Source organism: Cervus canadensis, chromosome 13, assembly GCF_019320065.1.
Source record: "Cervus canadensis isolate Bull #8, Minnesota chromosome 13, ASM1932006v1, whole genome shotgun sequence".
NCBI classification, from domain to species: Eukaryota; Metazoa; Chordata; class Mammalia; order Artiodactyla; family Cervidae; genus Cervus; species Cervus canadensis.
The window spans coordinates 4,132,740-4,158,072 of NC_057398.1; the positions used below are offsets into that span (position 1 = coordinate 4,132,740).

The following is a 25,333-nucleotide window of genomic DNA, read 5'->3' on the forward strand; positions in this document are numbered from 1 at the left end:
TGGGAATCCCTTTGTGTGTTATTTGTTGTTTCTCCCTTGCTGCTTTTAATATTTGTTCTTTGTGTTTCATCTTCATTAATTTGATTAATATGTGTCTTGGGGTGTTTCGCCTTGGGTTTATCCTGTTGGGGACTCTCTGGGTTTCTTGGGCTTGGGTGGCTATTTCCTTCCCCATTTTAGGGAAGTTTTCAGCTATTATCTCCTCGAGTATTTTCTCATGGCCTTTCTTTTTGTCTTCTTCTTCTGGGACTTCCTATTGGATTCGAATGTTGGGGCGTTTCACATTGCCCAGAGGTCCCTGAGGTTGATCATCTCTTTCTTGATTCTTTTTTTCTTTTTCCTTCTGCTTCATTTATTTCCACCATTTCATCTTCTACCTCACTTATCCTATCTTCTCTCTCCATTATTCTACTCTTGGTTCCCTCCAGAGTGTTTATGATCTCATTTATTGCATTATTCATTTTTAATTGACTCTTTTTTATTTATCCTAGGTCTTTATTGAACATTTCTTGTATCTTCTCAATCTTTGTCTCCAGGCTATTTATCTGTAACTCCATTTTGTTTTCAAGATTTTGGATCATTTTTATTATCATTATTCTAAATTCTTTTTCAGGTAGGTTCCCTATCTCCTCCTCTTTTGTTTGACTTGGTGGGCATTTTTCATGTTCCTTTACCTGTTGGGTATTTCTTTGCCTTTTCATCTTGTTTAGATTGCTGTATCTGGAGTGGGCTTTCTGTATTCTGGAGGTCTGTGGTTCCTTTTTCTTGTGGAGGATTAACCCAGTGGGTGGGGTTGGACGATTGGCTTGTCAAGGTTTCCTGGTTAGGGAAGCTTGTGTCGGTGTTCTGGTGCGTGGAACTGGATTTCTTCTCTCTGGAGTGCAATGGAGTGTCCAGTAATGAGTTTTGAGATGGGTCTATGTGTTAGGTGTGACTTTGGGCAGCCTGTATGTTGACGCTCAGGTCTATGTTCCTGTGTTGCTGGAGAATTTGCGTGGTATGTCTTGCTCTGAAACTTATTGGCTCTTGGGTGGTGGTTGGTTTCAGTGTAGGTATGGAGGCTTTTGGACCGTCTCTTATTACTTAATGTTCCGTGTAGTCAGGAGTTTTCTGGTGTTCTCAGGTTTTGGGCTTAAGTCTCCTGCCTCTGGGTTTCAGTTTTATTCTTCCAGTAGTCTCAAGACTTCTCCAACTATACAGCACTGATAGTAAAACTTCTAGGTTAATGGTGAAAAGATTCTCCACTGTGAGGGACACCCAGAGAGGTTCACAGAGTTACATGAAAAAGAGGAGAGGGAGGAGGGAGATAGAGATGAGCAGGAGGAGAAAAAGGGGGACTCACGAGGAGAGAGACAGATCTACACAGTTGTCTGTTCCCAGAGTGTTCTCTGTAGCCCAGACACCCACAAAGATTCACAGAATTGGATTGGGAAGAGAAGGGGAAAGGAGGAAATAGAGGTGTTCTGAGGTAGAAAACAGAGAGTCAAGATTGGGAGAGAGTAATCAACACACTCCTGAATAAAAATGGGAACTGAATATTGGATTCTTAAATGTCCAAAATTTATATCACATACTGTAAAACAAAGATTAAAAATCTAGAGTAGAGGTTAGACTCTTAAAAAAACAATATTAAGAACAAAAACACAAAAAATTTTAGAAATATATGTGAAGTTCGATTTAAAAATAGGGCTTCTCTTTTTTTTTTTTTGCAAGGTTATAGTGAAATGAAAGTGAAAATTAAGGAGTAGTACAGGAGTAATAGAGGACTTTAAAAGGAAATAAGAGAAAAAGAAAAAAGAAAAGAAAAAGGAAAAAAAAAATTTTTTTTCCTAATTAAGAAAATCGTAAAAATCAATGAAAATGAAAGTTAAGGAGTAATGGGGGAGTAATAGGGAATTTTAAAAGAAAATAAAAGAGAAAAAAGAAAAAAAAGGTAAAAATATATCTAGGAATTTCTCTGGAGCTGTTGCGGTCAGTGTGGGTTCGGCTCAGTTTCAGATAGCTCCTCGTTCCAGCTTACACTTCTCGATATCTACAGGCCCTTTCCTATGTAGTCGGTGTTACCTATAGGGATTTTAATCTGTTGCACCGTCCCTTCTGAAGCGGTTCCCTTTGCTTATTTGGCTCCTGTTTGCCGGTCTCTTCCGCGCCTAATTTCCGCCCTGACACAGGCGGGCGGAGGTGGTCTTATTCAGGTTGCTAGTTCCGTCGCGCGCTGCGGGGAGGGGCCGGCGCTGCTTTCCCCGGCTGCGCTGCTCAGGCTCCCGGCTTTTCTATATGGAGCGCGCCCACGCTGCGCGCGGTTCCAGCCCTCCGGTGTTCCACAAAAGCGCGGACTCGGCTGCGCCTGCGTTTGTGCCTTCCCCGTCCGAGCGGCTCAGGCAGCCAGGAGCTTGACGGGCACACTCTCCCCAGGTGCGGCGCGCCCACTCCCTTCTGCCGTCCCAGTCTGTTTCCGCCGGCGCCAGTTGGGTGCGTGCGCCTTCTGCCCTCCGCGTCCCCAGCCCCAGTCCCTGCCCGCGCCAGGCGGGTGCCTGCGCCCTGTGTCTCGCCACGACCCTCCCGGCGGATGTCGACCATCCAGAATCTCAGGAAGTCTTTGGTTAGAAACTGGAGGACTGCTTGCAGTGTGGTAGGGGATGCGGTCCTTGGGGCCGAGCCTGCCCCTTTCCCCTTCCCCCTACCTCCTGCCTCTGGCGGGGCTGGGCCGGTCCGCAGCCGGCTAGCTCCTCTGGACTTGCTCGGTCCCTTTGTTCTGTGAACAGCCGGCAGTGTGTTTGGGCCGGTTAATTTTCTCTCTTTTGCTGTCCCACAGTTTAAGTTGGTAACTCACAAAAGCTCCTTCTGATTGTCCTCAGGGCATTCAGGCCCGATCCTTACCCTAAGCAATGCCGCCCGCTCGTCTCTGTTCCACCCCTACTTGCTGGTGGCGGATGCGGGCGTCTGGGGTACTTTTCTGCTGGGAGTTGCTTTTAGGGCCGTAATCTGTGGGTTTTATTTATTTTTCCCCTCCCAGTTAGGTTGCCCTCTGAGATTCAAAAACTTCCCCCAGACCCGCCAGTGTGAGGGTTTCCTGGTGTTTGGAAACTTCCTCTATTAAGACTCCCTTCCCAGACGGATCTCCGTCCCTAGCTCTTTTGTCTCTCTTTTTATCTTTTATATTTTGTCCTACCTCCTTTCAAAGACAATGGGCTGCTTTTCTGGGCGCCTGATGACCTCAGCTGGTGATCAGAAGTTGTTTTGTGATGTTTGCTCTGCATTCAATTGTTCTTTTGATAAGTTTGTAGGGGAGAAAGCGGTCTCCCCATCCTACCATCCTATTCCTCAGCCATCTTATCTTCACTTCCTTAGTGTATTTTTATACACATCAGTTCAGTCTCTCAGTTGTCCGACTCTTTGCGACCCCATGAACCACAGCAGGCCAGGCCTCCCTGTCCATCACCAACTCCCGGAATCCACCCAAACCCACATCCATCAAGTTGGCGATGCCATCCAACCATCTCATCCTCTGTCATCCCTTTCTCCTCCTGCCCTCAATCTTTCCCAGCATCAGGTTCTTTTCAAATGAGTCAGCTCTTCGCATCAGGTGGCCAAAGTATTGGAGTTTCAGCTTCAACATCAGTCCTTCCAATGAACACCCAGGACTGATCTCCTTTAGGATGGACTGGTTGGATCTGCTTGCAGTCCAAGGGACTCTCAAGAGTCTTCTCCAACACCACAGTTCAAAAGCATCAGTTTTTCGGCGCTCAGCTTTCTTCACAGTCCAACTCTCACATCCATACATGACCACTGGAGAAACCATAGCCTTGACTAGACAGACCTTTGTTGGCAAAGTAATGTCTCAAATACCTAGCACTGTTAAATTTTTAAAAGTTAACTCTTAATCAATTATTCATTTTGTTTCATTTTCAAAAACAGGTCCATAATCTTACAAATACATTTTTTTTTTGTATAAGCTTCTTTCTTTTAAACTGATTTTATTTACTTATTTCTATTTGGCTGCGCTGGGTCTTCATTGCTGCACGGGCTTTTCTCTAGTTGTGCCGAGCGGGCCCTGCTCTCTAGCTGTGGTGTGAGGGTCTCCTCGCAGTGGCGTCTCTTGTGCAGCCTGGCTCTCGGGCCGTGGGCTTCAGTAGTTGCTGTGGGGCTTGGGCTCCGCAGCTGCGGTTCCTGGGCTCCAGGGCTCAGGCTCAGCAGTTGTGGCACGCAGGCTTCGTTCCTCCGCAGCGTGTGGGGTCTTCCTGGGTCAGGGATAGAACCCGGATCTCCTGCCCTGGCAGGTGGATTCTGTACCGCTGGGCCACCAGGGCAGCCCTTGTATAAGCTTCTCAGTGAAAAAGTGGGTTCTAGTTCATTTCATAATTGGAGAGGAAATTGAAAGTTGAAGATAATCAATGAAAAGTAATAATGTAAAGATGAGAAAAAAATAGAAAATTTGGTCTAGGGGAAAAAAGGATTCTCTCACTTTGCAATAACTTTTAATTACGAGATATTTATTACATATCTTATTTTTACGGTGGTCAAGGAACGAGGTTTAAACAGGGTTCCACATTATGTGAGTAAGGTGAAATAACAATGTAAGGATTAATAAGCGGCTATGCAAACCAGCTAAAATCAATACATCTTGCTTTATCTTAAAATTTTGAGAGCAAGAAAAAAAAACAGGACCAACGTGTTCCTTGAATAGATTAGGTCTCAGTTTATCTGAGCATAGAGATTTGAACTGTATAACACGTTGAAATTTTCTTGAAATACCAGTTTCTCCAGGCCATTGAAAGTTGAAATGTGACTATGAAATGACTATAAATGAAAGAGATTGTAGTGAATCTAGGAAGTACCAGGTGTCTTGGCAGACCATCCCTCATGAACATTATTTCATTGCATTATAGTGAGTATAAAAAATATGATTGGTAATTTGCATGGTATTGAGTTGGTAATCTAAAAACAATAGTCTTTAAGGTTGTGTTTTTGTTTGTTTTTGCAAGTGAAAGATATGGTAGAAAATAGATTAACCATCTAAAGTGTGAGTGTGAAAATGTTAGTTGCTCAGTTGTGTCTGACTCTTTGCGACCCCGTGGACTGTAGCCCACCAGGCTCCTCTGTCCATGGAACTCTCCAAACAGGAATACTGGAGTGGGTTGCCATGTCCTCCTCCAGGGGATCTTCCCAAATCAGGGACTGAACCCGAGTCTCCTACATTGCAGCAGATTCTTCACCATGTGAGCCCCCAGGGAAGCCTGCATTGGGGTTAAAAAGTGAAAGTGAAAGCCGCTCAGTCGTGTCCAACTCTTTGCGACCCCATGGACTGCAGAGTCCATGGAACTCTCCAGGCCAGTATACTGGAGTGGGGAGCCTTTCCCTTCTCCAGGGGATCTTCCCAACCCAGGGATCACACCCAAGTCTCCTACATTGCAGGCGGATTCTTCACCAGCTGAGCCACCAAGGAAGCCCCAGAATACTGGAGTGGGTAGGCTATCCTTTCTCCAGGGGATCTTCCTGACCCAGGAATCGAACTGGGGTCTCTTGTACTGCAGGTGGATTCTTTACCAACTGAGCTACCAAATTGGAATTAGCAACACTAACTGACTAACTTCTGATTTTCAGCTTTCCCCCAAGCTGTCAGAGTTTTGGCACATGTTCCACCTGGGTTTTTCCAGGCTCCCGCATGAAGCTGTCGGCTTGTTGTAACCCCCGCCCCACCAAATCCTTCGCCTGTCTCTCACTCCTGTTTCTGTCTGGACTGGTTGCTCTCCAGGTGTTGGCACACCCATCCTTAGACTTCCCTGTTCTTCCCTGGGATCCGATCCCTTCTCTGTATATCCATGTATTCTTCCTTTCTGCCTCAATCCTCCATTTTGTTGGAGGATTATAATAATAATCCCCAAATATTATGGAGAAGGTGAATTTTTGAGTCCCAGAAAGACTGGAAATGCTTTCAGTCTGTTTCCACACTTGATTGATAGTTTCTCTGGACAGAGAGTTCTAGATTGCAAGGGGTTTATCCTCTGCCTTTGGGAGGCATGTTTTCTGACTTCCCAGATCTGCTGTTGAGAGAGACATTCAGGGATGTTTGGGATTTGACGCCTTCGTATGCAGCCTGTTTAGTCTCTTTGGAAAGTCTCAGGTGCTTTCTGCCCCTGTTCTGGGATTTCACTGTGATTCTCTGGTTGGGGTCATTTATTTTATAGTTAACCTGGGGGCGCTTTCAGCATGGAGATTCATATCTAAAGTTCTGGGATATTCCAGTAATTTTTAAAAAGAAATTTATTTTTCCCCTCCTTTTTAAGAACTGCTGTTAGTCAACTGCATGACAGTTGAGATTGATACCCTGATATTTTAATATTTATTCCTATTTTCTGTCAGTTTGCCTCTTTATTCTAGTCTTTAGGAGATATTCTTGATGTAGTTTCTGACTTTTCTGTTGATTTTAGTTTTTTTCAGCATTTGTATTTTGAATTTCTAAGAACTCTTTCTTGTTGTCTAATGAACTGCTTTTTTCGCTTCTTTCTCCTTTCATAGATTTTGTTTGTTTGACAGCATCCTGCTGTTTATTCAGCTTCTCAGGATATTAGTGACAATGTTTTGAACTCTCACCTGTTTATATTGTCTTTGTTTACTTAGCGTTCCTTTTGTGATTGTACTCACACCTGTATTTCCTCAAATATCTGGTGGTTGGACTGTTAATTTGTATCTAAGATAGAGGCACAGAACTGAATTAGAGCCATTATATGTGCAGTGGTGGGTTTCAACTGTAAGAAAATATAGGGCCTCTGAGGTGCTTTTTTCCTTTGAGAGATTCCCAGATCAGAGTTTTAGGACTCCGTGGGGGCCAGTCTTTTGGCCAATGGTCATTTTCCTGCTGCTGACACTCAGGTTTTGGTTTTCTCTCACCTGCTGAATCAGTTATTTTTGTTTGCTTATCACCTTTATGAAGCCGCTCACGTGTGTTCCCTTGTGTTACTTTCTGTTGCATTTGTCTTTCCTTATTAATTTATAGTCATTGTAGTGTCATTTGCAAAAGGCACAGAGAATAATAGATGTATTCAGGATACTATTAGATTTAGCAAGAAGTTGGTAGATAGTGACAGCCATCTTCCATATCCTTACTTACTGTTTGTAATGATCACTTGACAGAACTCTATAGCATTCTGCAACATGGGCTTCCCTGCTGACTCAGACAATAAAGAGTCTGCCTGCAATTCAGGAGACCCGGGTTTGACCCTGGGTTGGGAAGAGCCCCTGGAGAAGGGAATGGTAACCCACTTCAGTATTCTTGCCTGGAGAATCCCCATGGACAGAGGAGTCTGGCAGGATACAGACCATGGGGTTGCAAAGAGTTGGTCATGACTGAGCAAATATAGATAGATATAGCGTTCTGCTGAGTAAAGTTATCACAGTCTACCTGACTGTTCTTCTCTAATGGCTTCAGGCAACTCCTGATTAAAATGCATCATTAACAGTCACATCCTATAATCAGACATTACATGAAAAAAATGCAGAAGGAAAGCTGTGTTCCTAAGCTCTAGTCATTGATTTTTAAATTTAAAAATTTTGTCGAAACTCTTGTCAGTATATATCTGTGTATTAAAAGTATCACAGTGTTTTCTCTTAAAGATTTTTCTGTTGTAGTCATTCTTTGAAGAAAAACTGAGTATTTGTTAATTGATAATTAAATATACTGGTGTGTTTTGTGATTTACTCATATATGAGAAGTTTACATTTTGATAAACAATTAAAACCTTTGGATAGATTTTAAATATACATACCTTAATTTGAAAAGGATTACAGATTTTATTTTGTACAGTTGATTTTGGATTTAGCATTATGCTTCCATAAAGTGAATTATATTTGTGCCTAACAAAATGAATTGAAAGGAATTTTAAATTATATGTGTTTTTGATACTTAAATGCTATTTGTAATAACAGTTTTTAAAATAGGCTTACTGTAATGATATTTATTTTGAAATTTATCATCTTACATCAACATCAGTTTCTGAAGAATTGATTTAATTAATAAGCACATAATTCTATTTTTTATATATTCAATTCAGCAATATTTGAAAAGAAATGATTGTGTCTTTATGTCTTTGTTTTAAAAGCTTTTTAAAATTACTTTTTATTTTATATCTTATATCAGTGGTAAATGTTTATTCAATGAGAGCTTCTGGTACACTCAGACTATACCTACAATGAAATGGGGCTAAGTGATGTTAGGTGTTCTAACATAAAATAGAAATATGTAATGAATAACCTTTATAATGGAATTTTGGATTCTGATTATTTTATGAAAGCTAATAATGGATTATATGTAAAATTTTACTGTAACAGTAAAGAGAATGTGGGTATTGTTCTTTTTTGCCCTCCAGAATCAACCTGTTTGAAATAATATAAATTTGATGTTTATTTTGTTGTCTTGTTTCTAATTCTAAATGATGCATACACACACATACACATATATATATATGCAGACACATTTTTAAGTTATTATTATTATTATTTTACAGTTACCTGCCATGGTTTGAAGTATATTACAAGCTTCTAAATACTCTGGCAGATTACTTGACTAAGGAACTGGTAAGCTTTGTGTTTTTCCCTACTTTAAAAATTGTGGTAAAGTACACATAATATGAAATTTACCATTTTAACCATCTTTAAGTGTATAGTTCTGTATCATTAAGTGCATTCATATTGTTTTGCAGTCAATACCAACATCTTTGTAACCTTTTTACTTCCCAAATTAAATTTCTGTACCCATTAAACTAAAAGACACTTGGTCCTTATTTGCAAGGAAAGCTTTGATAAACCTAGACAGCATACTAAAAGCAGAGACATCACTTTGGCAACAAAGGTCTGTCTAGTCAAAGCTATGGTTTTTCCATTAGACTTGTATGCATGTGAGAGTTGAACCATATAAAAGGCTGAGCACTGAAGAACTGATGCTTTCAAATTGTGGTGTTGGGGAAAACCCTTGAAAGTCCCTTGGACAGCAAGGAGATCAAACCAGTCCACCCTAAAGGAAATCAACCCTGAATATTCATTGGAAGGACTGATGCTGACGCTGAAGCTCCAGTATTTGGCCACCTGGTGCCAAGAGTCTACTCACTGGAAAAGACCCTGATGCTGGGAAAGACTGAGGGCAGGAGGAGAAGGGGACGACAGAGGATGAGATGGTTGGATGGCATCACTGACTCAATGGAAGAGTTTGAGCAAACTCCAGGAGATCGTGAAGGACAGAGAAGCCTGGCGTGCTGTGGTCCGCGGGTTCGAAAAGAGCGACTGAGCAACTGAACAAGAACAGCCACCTCCCATGAGTAGAGTCATACAGTACAGATCCTCTGTGACTGGCCTGTTTCACTTCATGTTTTCGAGTTCCATCCATATTGTGGCATATGTCAGAGTTCCCTTCCTGTTGAAGGTTGAATAGTTTTCTGTTATTCACACACTACGTTTCATTTATTCATATGTAGATGAACACTTGGGATGCTTCCATCTTTTGGCTCTTGTGAGCAAAGCTGCTATGAACATGGGTGTAGAAACACCTGTTTGAGTCTGTATTCAGATCTTTTGAGAATGTACCCGGAAGTAGAATTGCTGAAGAGTAGTATAATTCTGTGCATAATTTTTTGAAGAACTGCCATAATGTTTTCCACAGTGGTTTCATAAATTTACATTCCCACCAGTAACACACAGGTTTCCAGTTTTCCCACACCCTCCCTGAGACTTCTTATTTTTTGTTTTGTTTTGATAATTGCCATTCTAATGGGTGTGAAGTAGTGTATGATTGTGGTTTTAATGTGCATTTCTCTAAAGATTAGCAATATAGAGTCTTTTCCTGTGTTTATTGGTTATTAAATATCTTCTTTGCTGAAATATTTATTCCAGTCCTTTGCCATTTTTTAACTGTATTTTCATATTGTTGTTGAGGAGTGGGAGCTTTTTATATATTCAGATACTGTCAGATACGTCATCTGCAAATATTTTCTCCCATTCCATGGGTTGCCTTTTTACTTTGTTGACAGTGTCCTTTGCTGTACAAAATTTTTTAACTTTAAATAAGAATAATTTATCTGTTTTTTTTTTGTTGTTGTTGTTTTGTGCTTTTGGTGTCATGTCAAGAAATAATTTTCAAATACAGTGTCATGAAGCTTTCTTTTTTCCTTCCAAGAGTTTTAGCTCTTACATTGATTTTCATATCTTTATTCTTTTTTCTTAAAAAAATAAATGCAAAACAGAAACTGAAGTTTGCTTTGAATTAATGAACATCTGTGGAATGATAATTTTTAAAACGTAAAATAAAGTGTTTAGTCACTCAGTTGTGTCTGCCTCTTCAACCCCATGGACGGTAGCCCACCATATTCTTATCTCTAAGAGTCATCATTCTGAAACCTGATTATGTCCTTTTACTGCTTGTAATACTTTCAGTGCCTTCTTTTTTTCTTAGAATGAAATTTAAACATGTGCAGACTAACACATGAGAAGCTTTGTGATCTGGCATCTGATAGACCTTCCTGGCTTATCTGCTCCCCCTTTTCTACACCTGATGGGCTGTCCAGTTATTTGGAGCTACATAAATTTCCTAGGACATAACTCCACATAGTTGTCTTTCGGGAGTTTAGGTCACTCGCTCGTGATTACTGGTAAAACACTCATCTTTTAAGATTCAATGTAAATATCTTTAAAAACAGACCTAAATTCAGTGCAAATACTACTCCAGATACTTTTTACTAAATAGAATTTAAATGCATTATTAATAAATTAAGAAAATAGATTTACTCCTAGGGTGAGCAGTCTCAATTTGGCAATCAGATTTTATTATCATAATAGCAGTAATGTTTTAGTGTTTGTCAAAAGTCCAGAGTTTGTGTGCATGTATTTCCTTCTCTGCACTTGATGTGCTTAATTCTGTGAAATATCCATTAGAAGGTCATTTTACACGTGGACAGTTTGATGTTTCAGCTGTTCAGTCATTCGTCTTCCTGAGAAAATGACTGGAAATAACTGGAAATATTCAATTATTGCATTGAAAACTCAAAACCAGAATTCAGCTTCATGATAATTTCTGGTTCTTTGTGTTTTTGAGTAAACATGTGGAAGCAACATCACTCGTATTAGTTGTCCAAGTTCTGATTACCTTCAGAACCTCTTATTGATGACTTACCGTATGGCGTCTGCTCCCCGAGACCATATGTAATACTGGAATATAGAAAAGAAAATATTATGGTTTTCTGAGAAGAGGACATGAGGGAGACTACATTTGTATTCCTAATTAGAGGGGGAAAATATTTTAAGTTCATAGTATTAGTTCAGTAGTTGGAAATAAATGTATGAGTATACTAATTTTTCTTTTCACTTTTAATCCAGTGCCACAGGTTATTTATTAATAGATTGGAGTTTAGATTTCAGAATCAGTTATCCTTATCTGATCAGTATCAGGCAACTCCCAAGAACTCTAAAATGCTAGACTTTAAAAAATTTATGTAGCTATAAGAATTTTGTATAGACAACATCAGTATCTTCCAGAATATCCTGTGGTATATTTCACTGTCTGAATGGTCCAGTGATGAACTCTTTAATATCCACCTTTTTAGGTCATTCTAGAGAGAATTCCAGATAGGCAGTTTTGAGTGCACACTTTCGCAAGCATTTATAGAGATCTGAATTAAGTTTTCATAGTCAAGTTAGAAGAGAAATCGGGAGAAGTCATGTGTCTTATATCCATATCCCTTAAAATGGGTTACCTGCTTTTGCCTTTGCTTTATTCTCCCACCATAATAAAGAATGAAAGTACATATAATAAAGACAGAATGAATATACATGCATATTCATATGTATGCAAAGCTTCCTTCATGTATTCATTATTGGATTTGTATGTGAAGTTCAGAAAAGTGAAGTGTACACATCAGGATACATTACTGTTGTGCAAATCCCATAAAGTAGATGTGTTACACATTTTACATAATCCCATTTTTCATGGGCTGAGTAGAGACCAGGAGCTACCTAGAAGAGAAATGTTTAGAATGTTGCATCTTGCATCAAAGTTGCATCTTAGCACACCAATCTTACTTAAATTGTACCTCTTTCTTAAAAATTAGGTTTGTGATTTTAAAATTAAAATGCAAAATGCAAGTGTTCCTCTTGCACCAGTTAACCAAGTTACGAATGCAAAGGACAAATTCTTGAAGCAAATTAAAAGTACTACGTAACTGAACACAGAAATCAGAAAGCAAAACAGCCTTACATATTACCTATATGGAGGGAGTCTTAGTGGTCTAAATAGACAGTCAGACTAGATGTCACAACATTCCTTCCAGCCAAAGCCCAGTCCAGAGCAAGCCTCTACCTCTCTTCAATTCTCTGAAGGTTGAGAGAACTGAAGAGGCTGCAGAAGGAGAGGTCAGAGCTGGCAGAGGCTGGTTCATGGGGATTAAGGAAGGAGGCTGTCTCCATAACAAAAGTGCAAGGTAAAGCAGCCCCTGCTGCAAGTTATCCAGAAGACCTAGCTGAGATAGTTCATGAAGGTGGCTGCCCTCAACAACAGGTTTTCAGTGTAGATGAAGGTGAAACAGTCTTATATAGGAAGATGCCATCTAGGATGTTCATAGGCAGAGAGAAGAGGTCAGTGCCTGGTTTCAAAGCTTCAGGGGACAGGCTGACTCACTAGTTAGGGGCTAATGGAGCTGGTGACTTGAAGTCGAAGCCAGTGTTCATTTACCCTCTGAAAATCCTGGAATCTCCTAAGAATTATGCACAGTCTGTGCTCTACAAATAGACTAACAGCACATCTGTTGACAGCATGGTTTACTGAATATTTTAAACCCAGTGTTGAGACATACTGCTCAGAAAAAAAATTCCTTTCAAAATATTACTGTTCATTGACAATGCACCTTGTCACCCAAGAGCTTTTTTTTTTTTTTAATTAATTAATTTATTTTAATTGGGGGCTAATTACTTTACAGTATTGTGATTTTTGCCACGCATTGACACGAATCAGCCATGGGTGTACATGTGTCCCTCAGTCCTGAACCCCGCTCGTTACTCCCTCCCCATCCCATCCCTCTGGGTTGTCCCAGTGCACTGGCTTTGAGTGCCCTGGTTCATGAATCGAACTTGGACTTCACCCAAGAGCTCTGATAGACATGGAAGACAGTATTTTTTTTTTTCTTTCATGCCTGCTAACACACCATTGATTCTTCAGCCCATTGATCAAGGAGTAATTTTGACTTTTTATATATTATCATTATTTAAACTTCATTATTTATTATTCAAACTTTTATTATTATTTAAACTTTATTTATTTATTATTAAGTCATATTATCATATTATTTAAAAAATAGCAGGAGATGCAGGGGACACTGATTTGATCCCTGGGATGGGAACATCCCCCGGAGAAGGAAACAGCAACCCATTCCAGTATCCTGTTTTTTTTTTTTTTTCTCCTTTTTCCACTCCAGTGTTCTTCCATGGGAAATTCCACGGACAGAGGAGCCTGGTAGGCTACTGTCCAAGGGGTCACAGAGTCTGGCACAACTTAGCAACTGAGCATGCACACCACACATTTAAAAAGTACATTTCAGAAGACTGCAGCTGCCTTAGGTATTGATTCCTCTGATGGAGCTGGGCAAAGTAAATTGAAAACCCTCTGGAAAGGATTCACCATGTTAGATGCCATTAAGAACGTTTTTGGTTCATGGGGAAAGGTCAAAATATCAATGTACACTGGAGCTTAAGTAAGTTAATTCAAGCCCGGTTGGATGACTTTATGTTGGCGGGATTCAGGACTTCATTGGTGGAAGTAACTGCAGATGTGGCAGAAATAGCAAGAGAACTGGAAGTGGAGCCTGAAGATGCGTCTGAGTTGCTGGAGTCTCAGAGTAAAACTCGAACAGGTGAGGGGTTGCCTGTTACGGACGAGCAAAGAGAGTGACTTTTTGAGATGGAATCCGGATGCTGTGAAGACTCTTGAAATGACAACAAAGGATCCAAAACGTTGTGTGAGCTTCACTGATAAAGCAGCAGCAGAGTTTGAGAGGATCGGCTCCAGTTTTGAAAGAAGTTCTCCTGTGGGTGAATGCTGTGAGCAGCGCTGCAGGCTGCAGAGAAATGCTTCACGAAAGGAAGAGTCAGTTGATGCCCCAAACTTCACATGGTCTTATTTTGGACATCAGCACAGCCACCCCAGCCTCCCGCACCCACCACCCTGATCCGTTAGCACCATCAGCATCGAGGCCAGACCCTCCACCAGGGAAAAGATTATGACTCGCTGAAGGCTCCGATGGTGGGTAGCATATTTTAGCAATAAAGTATTTTAACTTAAGGTATGACATTGTTTTTTTCTTTAATACATGATGGTATTGTGCATTTAATAGACTACAAGTAGTAAACACAACGTTTATATGCACTAGGAAGCCAAAAACTTCATGAGACTCATGTTATCGCTATATTCGCTTAATTGCGGTGGTCTAGAACTGCGCATACCGTTTCTCCAGGGTCTGCCTGAATGTAAAACGTGTCTGACATGAGTAGGTGCAGCGAATGATTCTGTCAAGCAGTTTTAATTGTTTTTACTTAATTGCTATTTCATTTATTAAAAGTACTTTTTTTTTTTTTTTTTTACTCTAGGAAGATGATTTGAATGAAACTCTGAGATCTCTCTATAACCATCCAGTACCAAAGGCAAACACCCCTGTCAACTTGAGTGTGGTGAGTACTGAATCCGTTATTTGATGCCTTGAGCCACAGTGGTGTAGAAACCCCGCCGAGTCGCCTCCCAGGGAGACTTTACTGGTGGTACTGACTTTACCACGTGGCGATATTGAGGCTCTCTGATACGCTTTAACTATCATAACATGATTTGTTAGAGGTATATTTTGGTAGTTGTTAAATCACAGGTTTTTAAAAAAAAATTATATGCTAAAAGTAACTAAATCTGTGAGAATAGTTTGATTGTGAGGAACATTGGTTTTCAGGTAGACTCTACCCATAATAAGGACCGCCCCCCCCCCCCAAACAATGAGTGTAGCCCACCAGGCTCCTCTGTCCATGGGATTCTCCAAGCAAGAATACTGGAGTGGGTTGCCATTCCCTTATCCGGGGGATCTTCTCGACCCAAGGATTGAACCTGGGTCTCCTGCATTGCAAGCAGATTCTTTACCATCTGATCCACCAGGGAAGCCCCATGTGTACAATAACCCTCATAAAGTGAAAACAGTACATAGTAAGCATTGAGAGTACACCACCTAACCAAGTAGATGACAAAATTCTGGGTGAAAAATCTCCTTTTTTCCCATTCTTCAATACATCTTTTAGTATAATCACCAAACGCTGGAAATAAAATTGAGTTTGTCAAAGCAGTAAGCATTGGTGGTATAGATTATTTACTACTGAAACTTTTAATAAACTGTGTGCTGTGTATAGCTAAAATCACACTAGTACTTTGGGAGGCTCCGTAAGTGTTCAGAATTAATAATCACAAAATAAAGATGTTTTAATTAATTTGGCATACCAAATAGAATATTAAAATTTACCTATGTTGATTTTGCTTCTTCCAAAGTGATGATAAACTATCCTAATTAAAAAAGGAAATGATATAATGATCATTATAATTCTATAATGATGCAGGAGAAATGGAGGGAAAAAGCAGTTTGAAATGTTTGTAGTAGTGTTAATAGGTCTTTTGGATTCTTTTGCAAGATAAAGAAATTATCTTTAGCCTTTTTATATTTTTTCTTTGCTAATAACTTTCTTCTTGCTTCAGTTTCTCCCTGTCATGTTTATGATAATCGTGATTTCATTCTTACTGTTTCTAGTGTCAGCCCCTCATCTGGGTGCCCAACATTTAATAACAGTCAGTAGTCTGCAGTTTCTCCTTCTAGTCCTTTCTGTAAAAGACTGTCAGATTAAACTTCCTTCAACTATATAAGGGTTTCCCTAGTAGCTCAGTGGTAAAGAACCTGCCTGCCAATGCAGGAGACCCAGGAGAACAGGTTTGATTCCTGGGTCGGGAAGATCCCGTGGAGGAGGAAGTGGCTACCCACTCCAGTGTTCTTGCCTGGAGAATCCCATGGACGAGGGAGCCTGGCAGGCTGTAGTCCCTAGGGTCTCAAAGAGTCGGATGACTGAGCATGCATCATGCAACCGTTAAGCTATAAAGCCCCCCCTGATGGAAATGCTTAGTAGTTCCCCATTTTCTGTAGAATTTGTCCAGACTCTTGGCCTTTCAGGACCAGCTGCTTGTTAGTCTCCGTCCAGCTTTTCACTTTTCCGTCTCACTTTTCTCCCCCTAAAGTGATTCTCTGCTCTGGTCACAGTGTTGTGTTCACCCATCTTCTTGAGGACTCTGTGCCTCCCTGGTTCCGCACCTTCCACTCTTAGTGACGCCTCTGTGTGGACCGCCCGCCGTCACTCTGGAGCTGGCTCGGTCCCCACCTTTGTGAACCACCTTCCTCTCTTACTGACGCCTCTGTGTGGACCACCGGCCTTCACTCTGGAGCTGGCTCGGTCCCCACCTTTGTGAACCACCTTCCTCTCTTACTGACGCCTCTGTGTGGACCACCGGCCTTCACTCTGGAGCTGGCTCGGTCCCCACCTTTGTGAACCACCACCTCCCTCTCTTAGTGACGCCTCTGTGTGGACCGCCCGCCTTCACTCTGGAGCTGGCTCTGCCCCCGGCTTTGTGAGCCGTTTCCTCCTAGGGCGGCACAGGGTGTCCTCCGCCCGTGTCTGCGTCCTCACCTGTTGCTTAGTGTCCAAGTGGAAGCATTCAGCAGTCAGGGGCTGGAAAGTGAAGGATAGCCTGGAATTTTCCACCCTTATCTGGGAGTCGTCTGCAGACGTGGTTGTAGGCCTGGGTGATTTAAAGGCCAGGACGTAGACAGGACGGAGCAGTGGTGAGGGCTGGCTGTGTGGAGAGGAGAGCAGAGACAGGAGGGGCTGGAGGATGGAGAGCAGTCAGGGAGGAGGGGCTGGAGGATGGAGAGCAGTCAGGGAGGAGGGGCTGGAGGATGGAGAGCAGTCAGGGAGGAGGGGCTGGAGGATGGGGAGCAGTCAGGGAGGAGGGGCTGGAGGACGGGGAGCAGAGGGACGAGGGGCTGGAGGATGAGGAGCAGTCAGGGAGGAGGGGCTGGAGGACAGAGAGCCATCAGGGAGGAGGGACTGGAGGATGGTGAGCAGTCAGGGAGGTGGGGCTGGAGGACGGAGAGCAGTCAGGGAGGGGGGGCTGGAGGACAGAGAGCAGTCAGGGAGGAGGAGCTGGAGGACGGAGAGCAGTCAGGGAGGAGCCCAGATTTGTCGTTATTGAAGCCAGTGGAGTGCAGGTTCACTGTGAGTAGGAAGGAGGTAGAAACAACAATGAAAAATGCCCAAGAGTAAGAAGAAAGGCTCTCGGCTTTCTGAAAATCAGTGTTTTTCTTTGACAGAGTTGTATTTATAATGTGATTCTAACACTTTGTTAACTGGTGAATAAATATACTGTGGGTGCTAAGATTGTAGAGACAGTTATTACAGAGAGGTGAGAAATAAAAGTGTATTCTCTAAGTTTGATTATCATATTTGTTCAGGAGTAAATATCTTATAAAAATACATATCAAATTCTGGACATTGAAGAATTTCACTTTTATTGATAAGAAGTATAAGTCAAAGACGTCTAGGCTTCTTAATACCTAAAGACTAGGAGATTTTAGTTTTTTTAAAAAAAGTCACTAAACGTGTGATGTGAGGCAAACAAGTTAACTTTTTTGAGGTATTTAGATATACCACAAAAAGCTATTTGAATGTTAGCTGCCAGTAAATTGAAATTTTGCTTGATATGGAAAGGATTTTTATTATATCTGAAATAATCTTGATAAAGGAATTTGAATGACTGTGTTGTATTTCTAGGTATGATAGTTACTTTTATAATTTAAGCCTTACATGTAAGCTTTTGAATCAATAGCCTGTGATAGGTTTCAAACCTTGTTAACCTGTTGTCAATGCAGTATTTTTGGTACTGGTAAATCCAGCTGGTGGATAAACACTTATGTAAAGTTCATATAGTGATTTCATTTGACTTCAGTAACAGGTTATTAACTCATGTGCCTGTGCTGTGCAGTTCAGTTCAGTTCAGTCGCTCAGTTGTGTCCAACTTTTGTGACCCCATGGACTGCAGCACACCAGGCTTCCCTGTCCATCGCTAACTCCCAGAGCTTGCTCAAACTCCTGTCCATTGAGTCAGTGATGCCATCCAGCCATCTCATCCTCTGTCATCCCCTTCTCCTCCCATCTTTAATCTTTCCCAGCATCAGGGTCTTTTCCAATGAGTCAGTTCTTTGCATCAGGTGACCACAGTATTGGAGCTTCAGCTTCAGCATCAGTCCTTCCAATGAATATTCAGGACTGATCTCCTTTGGATGGACTGGTTGGATCTCCTTGCAGTCCAAGGGACTCTCAAGAGTCATCTCCAACACCACAGTTCAAAAGCATTAATTCTTCAGTGCTCAGATTTCTTTATAGTACGACTCGCACATCCATACATGACCACTGGAAAAACCATAGCCTTGACTAGATGGACCTTTGTTGGCAAAGTAATGCCTCTGCTTTTTAATATGCTGTCTAGGTTGGTCATAACTTTTCTTTTAAGTAGCAAATGTCTTTTAATTTCATGGTTGCAGTCACCGTCTGCAGTGATTTTGGAGCCCAAGAAAATAAAGTCTCTCACTGTTTCCAAGGTTTCTTCATCTATTTAACATGAAGTGATGGGACTAGATGGCTTGATCTTATTTTTCTGAATGTTGAGTTTTAAGCCAACTTTTTCACTGTCCTCCTTCACTTTCATCAAGAGGCTCTTTAGTTCTTTGCTTTCTGCCATAAGGGTGGTGTCATCTTCATATCTGAGGTTATTGCTATTTCTCCTGGCAATCTTGATTCCAGCTTGTGCTTCATCCAGCCCAGCATTTCGCAAGATGTACTCTGCATATAAGTTAAATAAACAGGGTGACAATATACAGCCTTGACGTACTCCTTCCCAATTTGGAGCCAGTCTGTTGTTCCATGTCCAGTTCTAACTGTTGCTTCTTGACCTGCATACAGGTTTCTCAGGAGGCAGGTAAGATATTCTGGTATTCACATCTCTTGAAGAATTTTCCACAGTCTGTTGTGATCTACACAGTCAAAGGCTTTGGCATAGTCAATAAAGCAGAAATAGATGTTTTTCTGGCACTCTCTTGCTTTTTTGATGATCCAGCGGATGTTGGCAATTTGATCTCTGGTTCTGTGCTGTTAATGACTGGCAAAACTCGGGTGAAGAAGTTTTGTGATGTCAGGTTAAAATTGATGGCCTTAGGAATTTTTGTTCCTTCACAAATGGAAAAGAAATTTTTTTCAGGTTTTCTATTAGAAAAATATGACAAATCTTGAGAAATGACTGATTTTCTTATTATTTCATTTTCATGAATGTTCCATCACATGAGTTTTCAAGACTTGACATTACAGCCCATTAGAATGTCACAGAGATTTTGTGAAATGTTAATATCTGATGCAACTGCTTGTTTTGAAAATATATTTCAGAATCATTAAATATCCAGAGAATACTCTCAGTTGAGAATGAAAGAAGATACTTCAAATTTTTCTAGCATAAAACTAGCAAATCAGCATTTAGAATACAATTACCGCTTTTCAGGTATTTTCAGCAGATAATGTGGCTACATGGGTTTTTCTCAAATACACAGCTAATCGTTGTGTAAATTTCTCCCTTGAAAGTAAAATATTCATTTTTTTCTCTCACGTATTGTAAGAACCAAGAGATATTTTTTGCCAGTGAGCAAGTTCTGAAAGAGCAGCCCTCCTTAGCACGGGTGAGTTCAAAGGACATTGGCTTCTGAAAATCATTGGGAAAAATCACTGCAAAATTAATTGCTTCTTTCACTGTCTTTAAGATTCACCCCAGTCCTTTGAGAAGTGGTAAATTTGCTTAATCATTCAGATTAAGCAATTCTTAATCATTCAGATTATATTTTCTGTTTATACTATCTTTCAAAGCATAGCACTGTATTTCACTTTATGAAATACAGTGCTTGTAAAAGTCCGTCCCAATACAAGTAGCTGATGGAGACCAGACCCACACTCACCGTCACGTCAGGGGTGTGGTGTCCTGCTGGGCTCGCCGCATGGATGTGGTCACGTGTTTCATCACAAGGTTCTAGGACCTTGTTTTTCCACCTGTAAGTCACACGTTGTGGCTGTGCCCACTAGCCTTGCTCCGATGAGTTTGACGGTGCTCAGTATTGCTAGGATGATTTTCCCCCTTCAGTCTTTAATTATGGGATAATATTAACTAGGTCCTTGTGTGAGATAGTAAAATGATTTTGGAGATTAATATGAACAGAAAATAAAACGATTTTGGTGATTGAATTGCACTGTGATTCTGTGTGTGGTAAGATCTGGGAACATTCTGTGAAACGTCAAGGTACACAGGGCGCCTTTTGTGTAAATTCGTCTATGAACTAACTGCTGTATTGCTTTGAGTATTACAAAAGCTAATTAACATTTGTTTAGTGGGCATATAAAAGTCATATTTTGGGGTGAGAAATTACCCTTCAAGAAGTTTTAAATATTAAAAATTATTTTTTATTGCTGCTTTCTAAATAATACAGTGGCTGATATGTACAGAAGAGGTTTGTGATGACTCAGTCTTAATACATTTTGATATATCCTTGGGTAAACAAGCCTTTTCTCAGGCTCCCTAAACCAAATGTGTTAAAGTTATCTATCTTTCTATCAGTAGCATGCTTTTTTGGTCTTAATGCACTTTTCCTAAGATTATTATTTCAATTTTAAAATGAAATATTTTTAATCAACACTTTTCATATGAGAAACTTATTGTTAAATCTCCGGTAAACCTACTATCTTATTCAAGAATCTCTCAATTTCAGCAAATCCTGGGCATCAGTCCTTGATTTATCAATTTAGTTGATGTATTTTTAAAATTTTAATCTCAAATTATACATAATACTACCAGATTTTAATTCTCCTTTTCTTATGTGATTTATTTCCATTGACCAGCATTCCTGCTTCATTGCCCCTGATGTAACTGGACTACCAACCATCCCTGAGAATGTAAGTTTTTTATATTTTCTATTTTGCTGATATGGATTTTATTTATTTTGGTCTCACAGTTGAAGTATTTCTTGGTAGAGAAATAGAATACATTGTAACTGTTTGTGTTTGTGAGAAAAAAATGAAACAATTAAGAATAATGGTGTCATCTCTTTTTCTTTATGTATCTGTTACTTTACCCCCTTTACATCAATTGGAGATAAGACAGATTATATGAGAAAACTCTTTTCTGACATTTGAGATAGCTCAGTAGGATAGTCTGTACTCAGGTTCTGAGCTCCCTGGATCAGGCAGATGAGATGTCTCAGCAGATGTCTCTTGTGTATGGGGGAATGAGTGTGTGCAATGGGAAATACTTTCACACAAATAGTGACGGTAGTGAAATGGCCATAGTGTTTAGGTTCCTTGTGTATATAGCTCTGTTCAAATCTCAGATGTTCTCTATTCAGTATCCTGATTTTTAATTTAAGTAATACGTATTTTGTAAGGCTTGAAGGATACTACCAGAAATTATAAAATTGCCACATTTTGCATTTTATTTAGAGTCCTGATTGTATCCTTGCTAGAAATATGTTCAGTGTTTTACTGGTTATTACAAATTAAAATTCTGCAGAAAAGTTTACCTGGGTAAATGGAATTGACAGGTACACTTTTGGATACTGTGTGAAAAGGAGATGTTTCCTTTCGTAAGTTTCTTTTTTTCCAACTTCATTTTGGAAAGATAAAATGAACCACTATAAATAATTTTATCAGAAGTGAAGGAAACATCAACTCAGGAATATGTATTGTTTTTATATGTACTATACTCTGCTCTCCTCCCGAAAATGAACCTCCTGAGTGTTTGGGTTCCAAAAGCACATGGGTTGTGAGTGAATGAAGTACAAGAAGACAGCTGTAAATTTCCTGATATGGAAGCAAGGCTGGCAGTGGGGTTTTGAGTACAGATGAGCTCAGTTGCCTCCTGTGAGAAGATTGCATTCAGCCTGAGGTGGACCATCAGACTCACAGGTCCTCCCAGGCCCTCAAGTCCTCTGTGGGCAGGACCTCTGTTTGGGTGTCTGGAGGCTGACTGACTTGACATCTGCATGCCTGCCCCTCCCCTCGGGCTGTTAATGCAAGTCAGGGTCCCTGCCTTCTAGCCTCTCCTCTTTGTACCTTTCTTAAATTTACTAATAAAAAGCTAGTAGCTTGATTTAGCAGACTTCACTTTTTTTTTTTTTTAAAGGCTATGACTTTGAAAGTTTTAAAGAACCATTCTAAGGAAAAAGTGCCTCTGAGAATAGAAACTTTTTTTTGGAACTGAGAAAAAACTTAACTTTTTGTGGTGTATAGTCAATTAATAAGGTTGTGATCGTTTCAGGCGAATAGCAGAGGGACTCAACCATCCATATACGTGTATCCGTTCTCTCCTAAGCCCCTGCCATCCAGGCTGCCACATAACACTGAGCAGTCCCGTGTGCCGTACAGTGGGTCCTTGTTGGTTATCCATTTTAAATAGAGCAGCGTGTACATGGCCATCCCAAAGTCTCTAACTAGCCTTCCCCCCATTCACCTCCATTAAGATATTTTATTTCTAAAAAGTCCTATTTAGGGAAGAGAAAAAGAAAAGCAAGGACCTATACATCAGGCAGCCTTTTGCATTATGAAATAATTCCCCATCTAGAAGGTACCTTTCTTTGAGATTACAGGAACAGTGTTAATGCTGAATGCCATAAAACTATGTTGCATGATGAACAGTGGAAATAGAAGGTGAGGTAGGCTTCAAATAGAGAAAACAGGAAATGAGTCTCTCCACCAAACGCAGCCTCACTTGGTGGTGGTCACAGGTTCTGTTCAGATGCCCTGCTCTGATTACTGGTTTGTCCTGAGAAAGTTTCTACCTCACAGAAATTGAAGAAACAATTGGATTTGGTGTTTTAGTGCTCAACTAAAGGTTTTGGTCTTCTGGGTCATAATCCCTCTACTCCTCCAGTTTTAGTTTATTGTCATCTCTTATATGTTGCTTTCTGATGCATTTGTTTGAGTACAGAAAATTAAAAATAAGTAGAAGATCTAAAGTGAAAGTTTATATAGGCTACCCCAATTTTGCTCTTACATGGGGAAAATAATTTTAAGTGGTAAGTCAAGGAGTCGAATTAAACTGACACTTTTATTTGGTTATAGTGGTATAAAGCTGGCCCGACATGGAATATAAACAAGATCCTCCTTCATAAAGACCCAGAGGTCTGCTTTATAAACCCGTCTCATTGCTAGGAAACCCTGTGGACAGAGGAGCCTGGTGGGCAACAGTCCATGAGGTCACAAAAGAGTTGGACACGACTTAGTGGCTAAACAACAACAACAAAGTTCTGTGGTTGCCTTGTATGAGTGCACAGTCTAGAGCAGCAGTCCCCATGCTTTTTGGCACAAAGGAGCAGTTCTGTGGAGGCCAGCTTTCTCATGAATGAAGTGAGGGGGAGGATGGTTTCAGGATAAGTCAAGTGCATTACATTTACTGGTACTTTATTTCTATTATTATTATGTTGTAATATATGAAGGAGATGATTACACAGCTCATCATAATGCAGAATAAGATCACCAGGCATTAGATTCGCATAAGGAGCACCCAGCCTGGACCCCTCCCACACGGCTTTCACCGTGAGATTCAGGTTCCAGTGAGAATCTGATGCCACCGCTGGTCTGGCAGGGGGCAGAGCTCAGGCCGTGATGCCAGCGATGGGGAGTGGCTGTAAACACAGATGAAGCTCCTCCTTGCCTGTCCACTGCCCCCTTCCTGCTATGTGGCTCCGCTCCTAGCAGGCTGTGGGCTGGTACAGGTTGATGACCAGGGTCTGGGGACCCCAATCTATCCTATCAAGTCACGGTATCCCTTGGTGAGTGGCTGGCACACAGAGAGAGACTCAGATGCACTTTCTGGAGCAGCAGTTCTCAAGTTCTGGGTGCCTGTAAGAAGCACCTGCGGTGCTTGTTGAGAAAAGGGATTCCCTAGGCTCCTCTCGCAACAGGTCCAGGTTGGGGCCAGGAAACTGGCTTCTTGTACAGGTGCCTGGAGCCGGGGAGTGGAGCGAGTGCTGATGCGCTGATCACCCTCGAAGGACACTTTCCCAGAGCAGGGCTGTGTTTCAAATAAGAACCGAAGGCTCTGTGCTTGGCGTGGCGTCGGACCCAGAACTGCATTTAATTATTAGCAATTTTTACTACTAACATTTTCGGAACGCGGGTAGCCCGCGGCGGCTGTCGCCAGTGTCCCCGCACCTCACGCGGTTGTCTTTGCCTGTGCAGAGGAACCTCACGGAGTACTTCGTGGCCGTGGACGTGAACAACATGCTGCAGCTCTTCGCCAGCATGTTGCACGAGAGGCGCATCATCGTCACGTCCGGGAAGCTCAGCACCGTGAGTACCGCCCCCCCCCCCCCGTTCTGCGCATGCTCCACAGGCGCCATCTGCATAGCCTCCTGACACGCGGCTTTAGTCCGCCGCCGAAGCACAAAGGTCTGATTTATGGAAGGCCTTCGCGGGTGCATTAAGTCAGGTTAATTATTTCTTCTTATCAGAAGATGAGGGGCGTTTCTTTCTTTCTTTTTTTTCTTTTTCACTCCCTGGAGTTCATTTTAGTGCCTTCTACCATATAAAGAATTCTTAAGAGCTATTATGAGATCTTTATTATTCACTTGAGGCTCTTTTTCCATTGGAGCCACTTGAAAGAAATCAAGGGGCCGGGATAATAGCGGCTACCCTAACCTGGTAATAGGTGGATTCATCTTTGTTGCCAAGTCGTGGTGGGGGAGTGGATGCTATAATAGTTCTGATTTGGAGAAGCTCTTCAGACTGATAATAACTTAAAAGTCAAAATAGCTTTTTTTTTTTTTTTTTTTTTCCAAATCACAGGTTTTATGCCACTCACCGAAATGTTCTTTTGGAAGGTCTTCATTACTGTGGAAAAGGGAGGGAGAATAGAAGGAGTTTTCTTGGGTCCTAGAAAAATATTCAAAAGTATTTTTCTAGATTTCCTAATCTTTTTTCTTACTCTAAGCATTAAAATTAAATTTTTTGACTTAAAAATGTAATATAAATAGAATTATAGTTGTGGGTAATAAGAGTTATTTATTAAAAACATTATTTAATATCCCATGAATTACCTTCCTTACAAATTTAGCTAACTGATAAAAATAAGATACTATTTTTATGTTTTATTCCCTGGTAATACAAATAAAAACCTTATTTTATAATGTTTTAGTGTCTTAGA

The 25,333-nt window shown here is 40.9% G+C and overlaps 1 protein-coding gene across 4 annotated transcripts in view; it reads left to right on the plus strand.

Annotated features, from left to right (window-relative positions):
• The window catches only part of DENND1B (DENN domain containing 1B), a 285,090-nt gene that overhangs the window by 135,925 nt on the left and 123,832 nt on the right, over positions 1-25,333 (plus strand). For 3 of the 4 annotated variants that reach the window (XM_043484553.1, XM_043484555.1, XM_043484554.1), the window contains exons 6-9: positions 8,505-8,574; positions 14,620-14,700; positions 21,034-21,087; positions 24,370-24,480. In XM_043484553.1, coding sequence (XP_043340488.1) covers positions 8,505-8,574; positions 14,620-14,700; positions 21,034-21,087; positions 24,370-24,480 — 316 coding nt within the window. Of the gene's footprint in view, positions 1-8,504; positions 8,575-14,619; positions 14,701-19,766; positions 19,827-21,033; positions 21,088-24,369; positions 24,481-25,333 lie in introns of all 4 variants that reach the window. The other variant, XM_043484552.1, reaches the window with a different exon arrangement.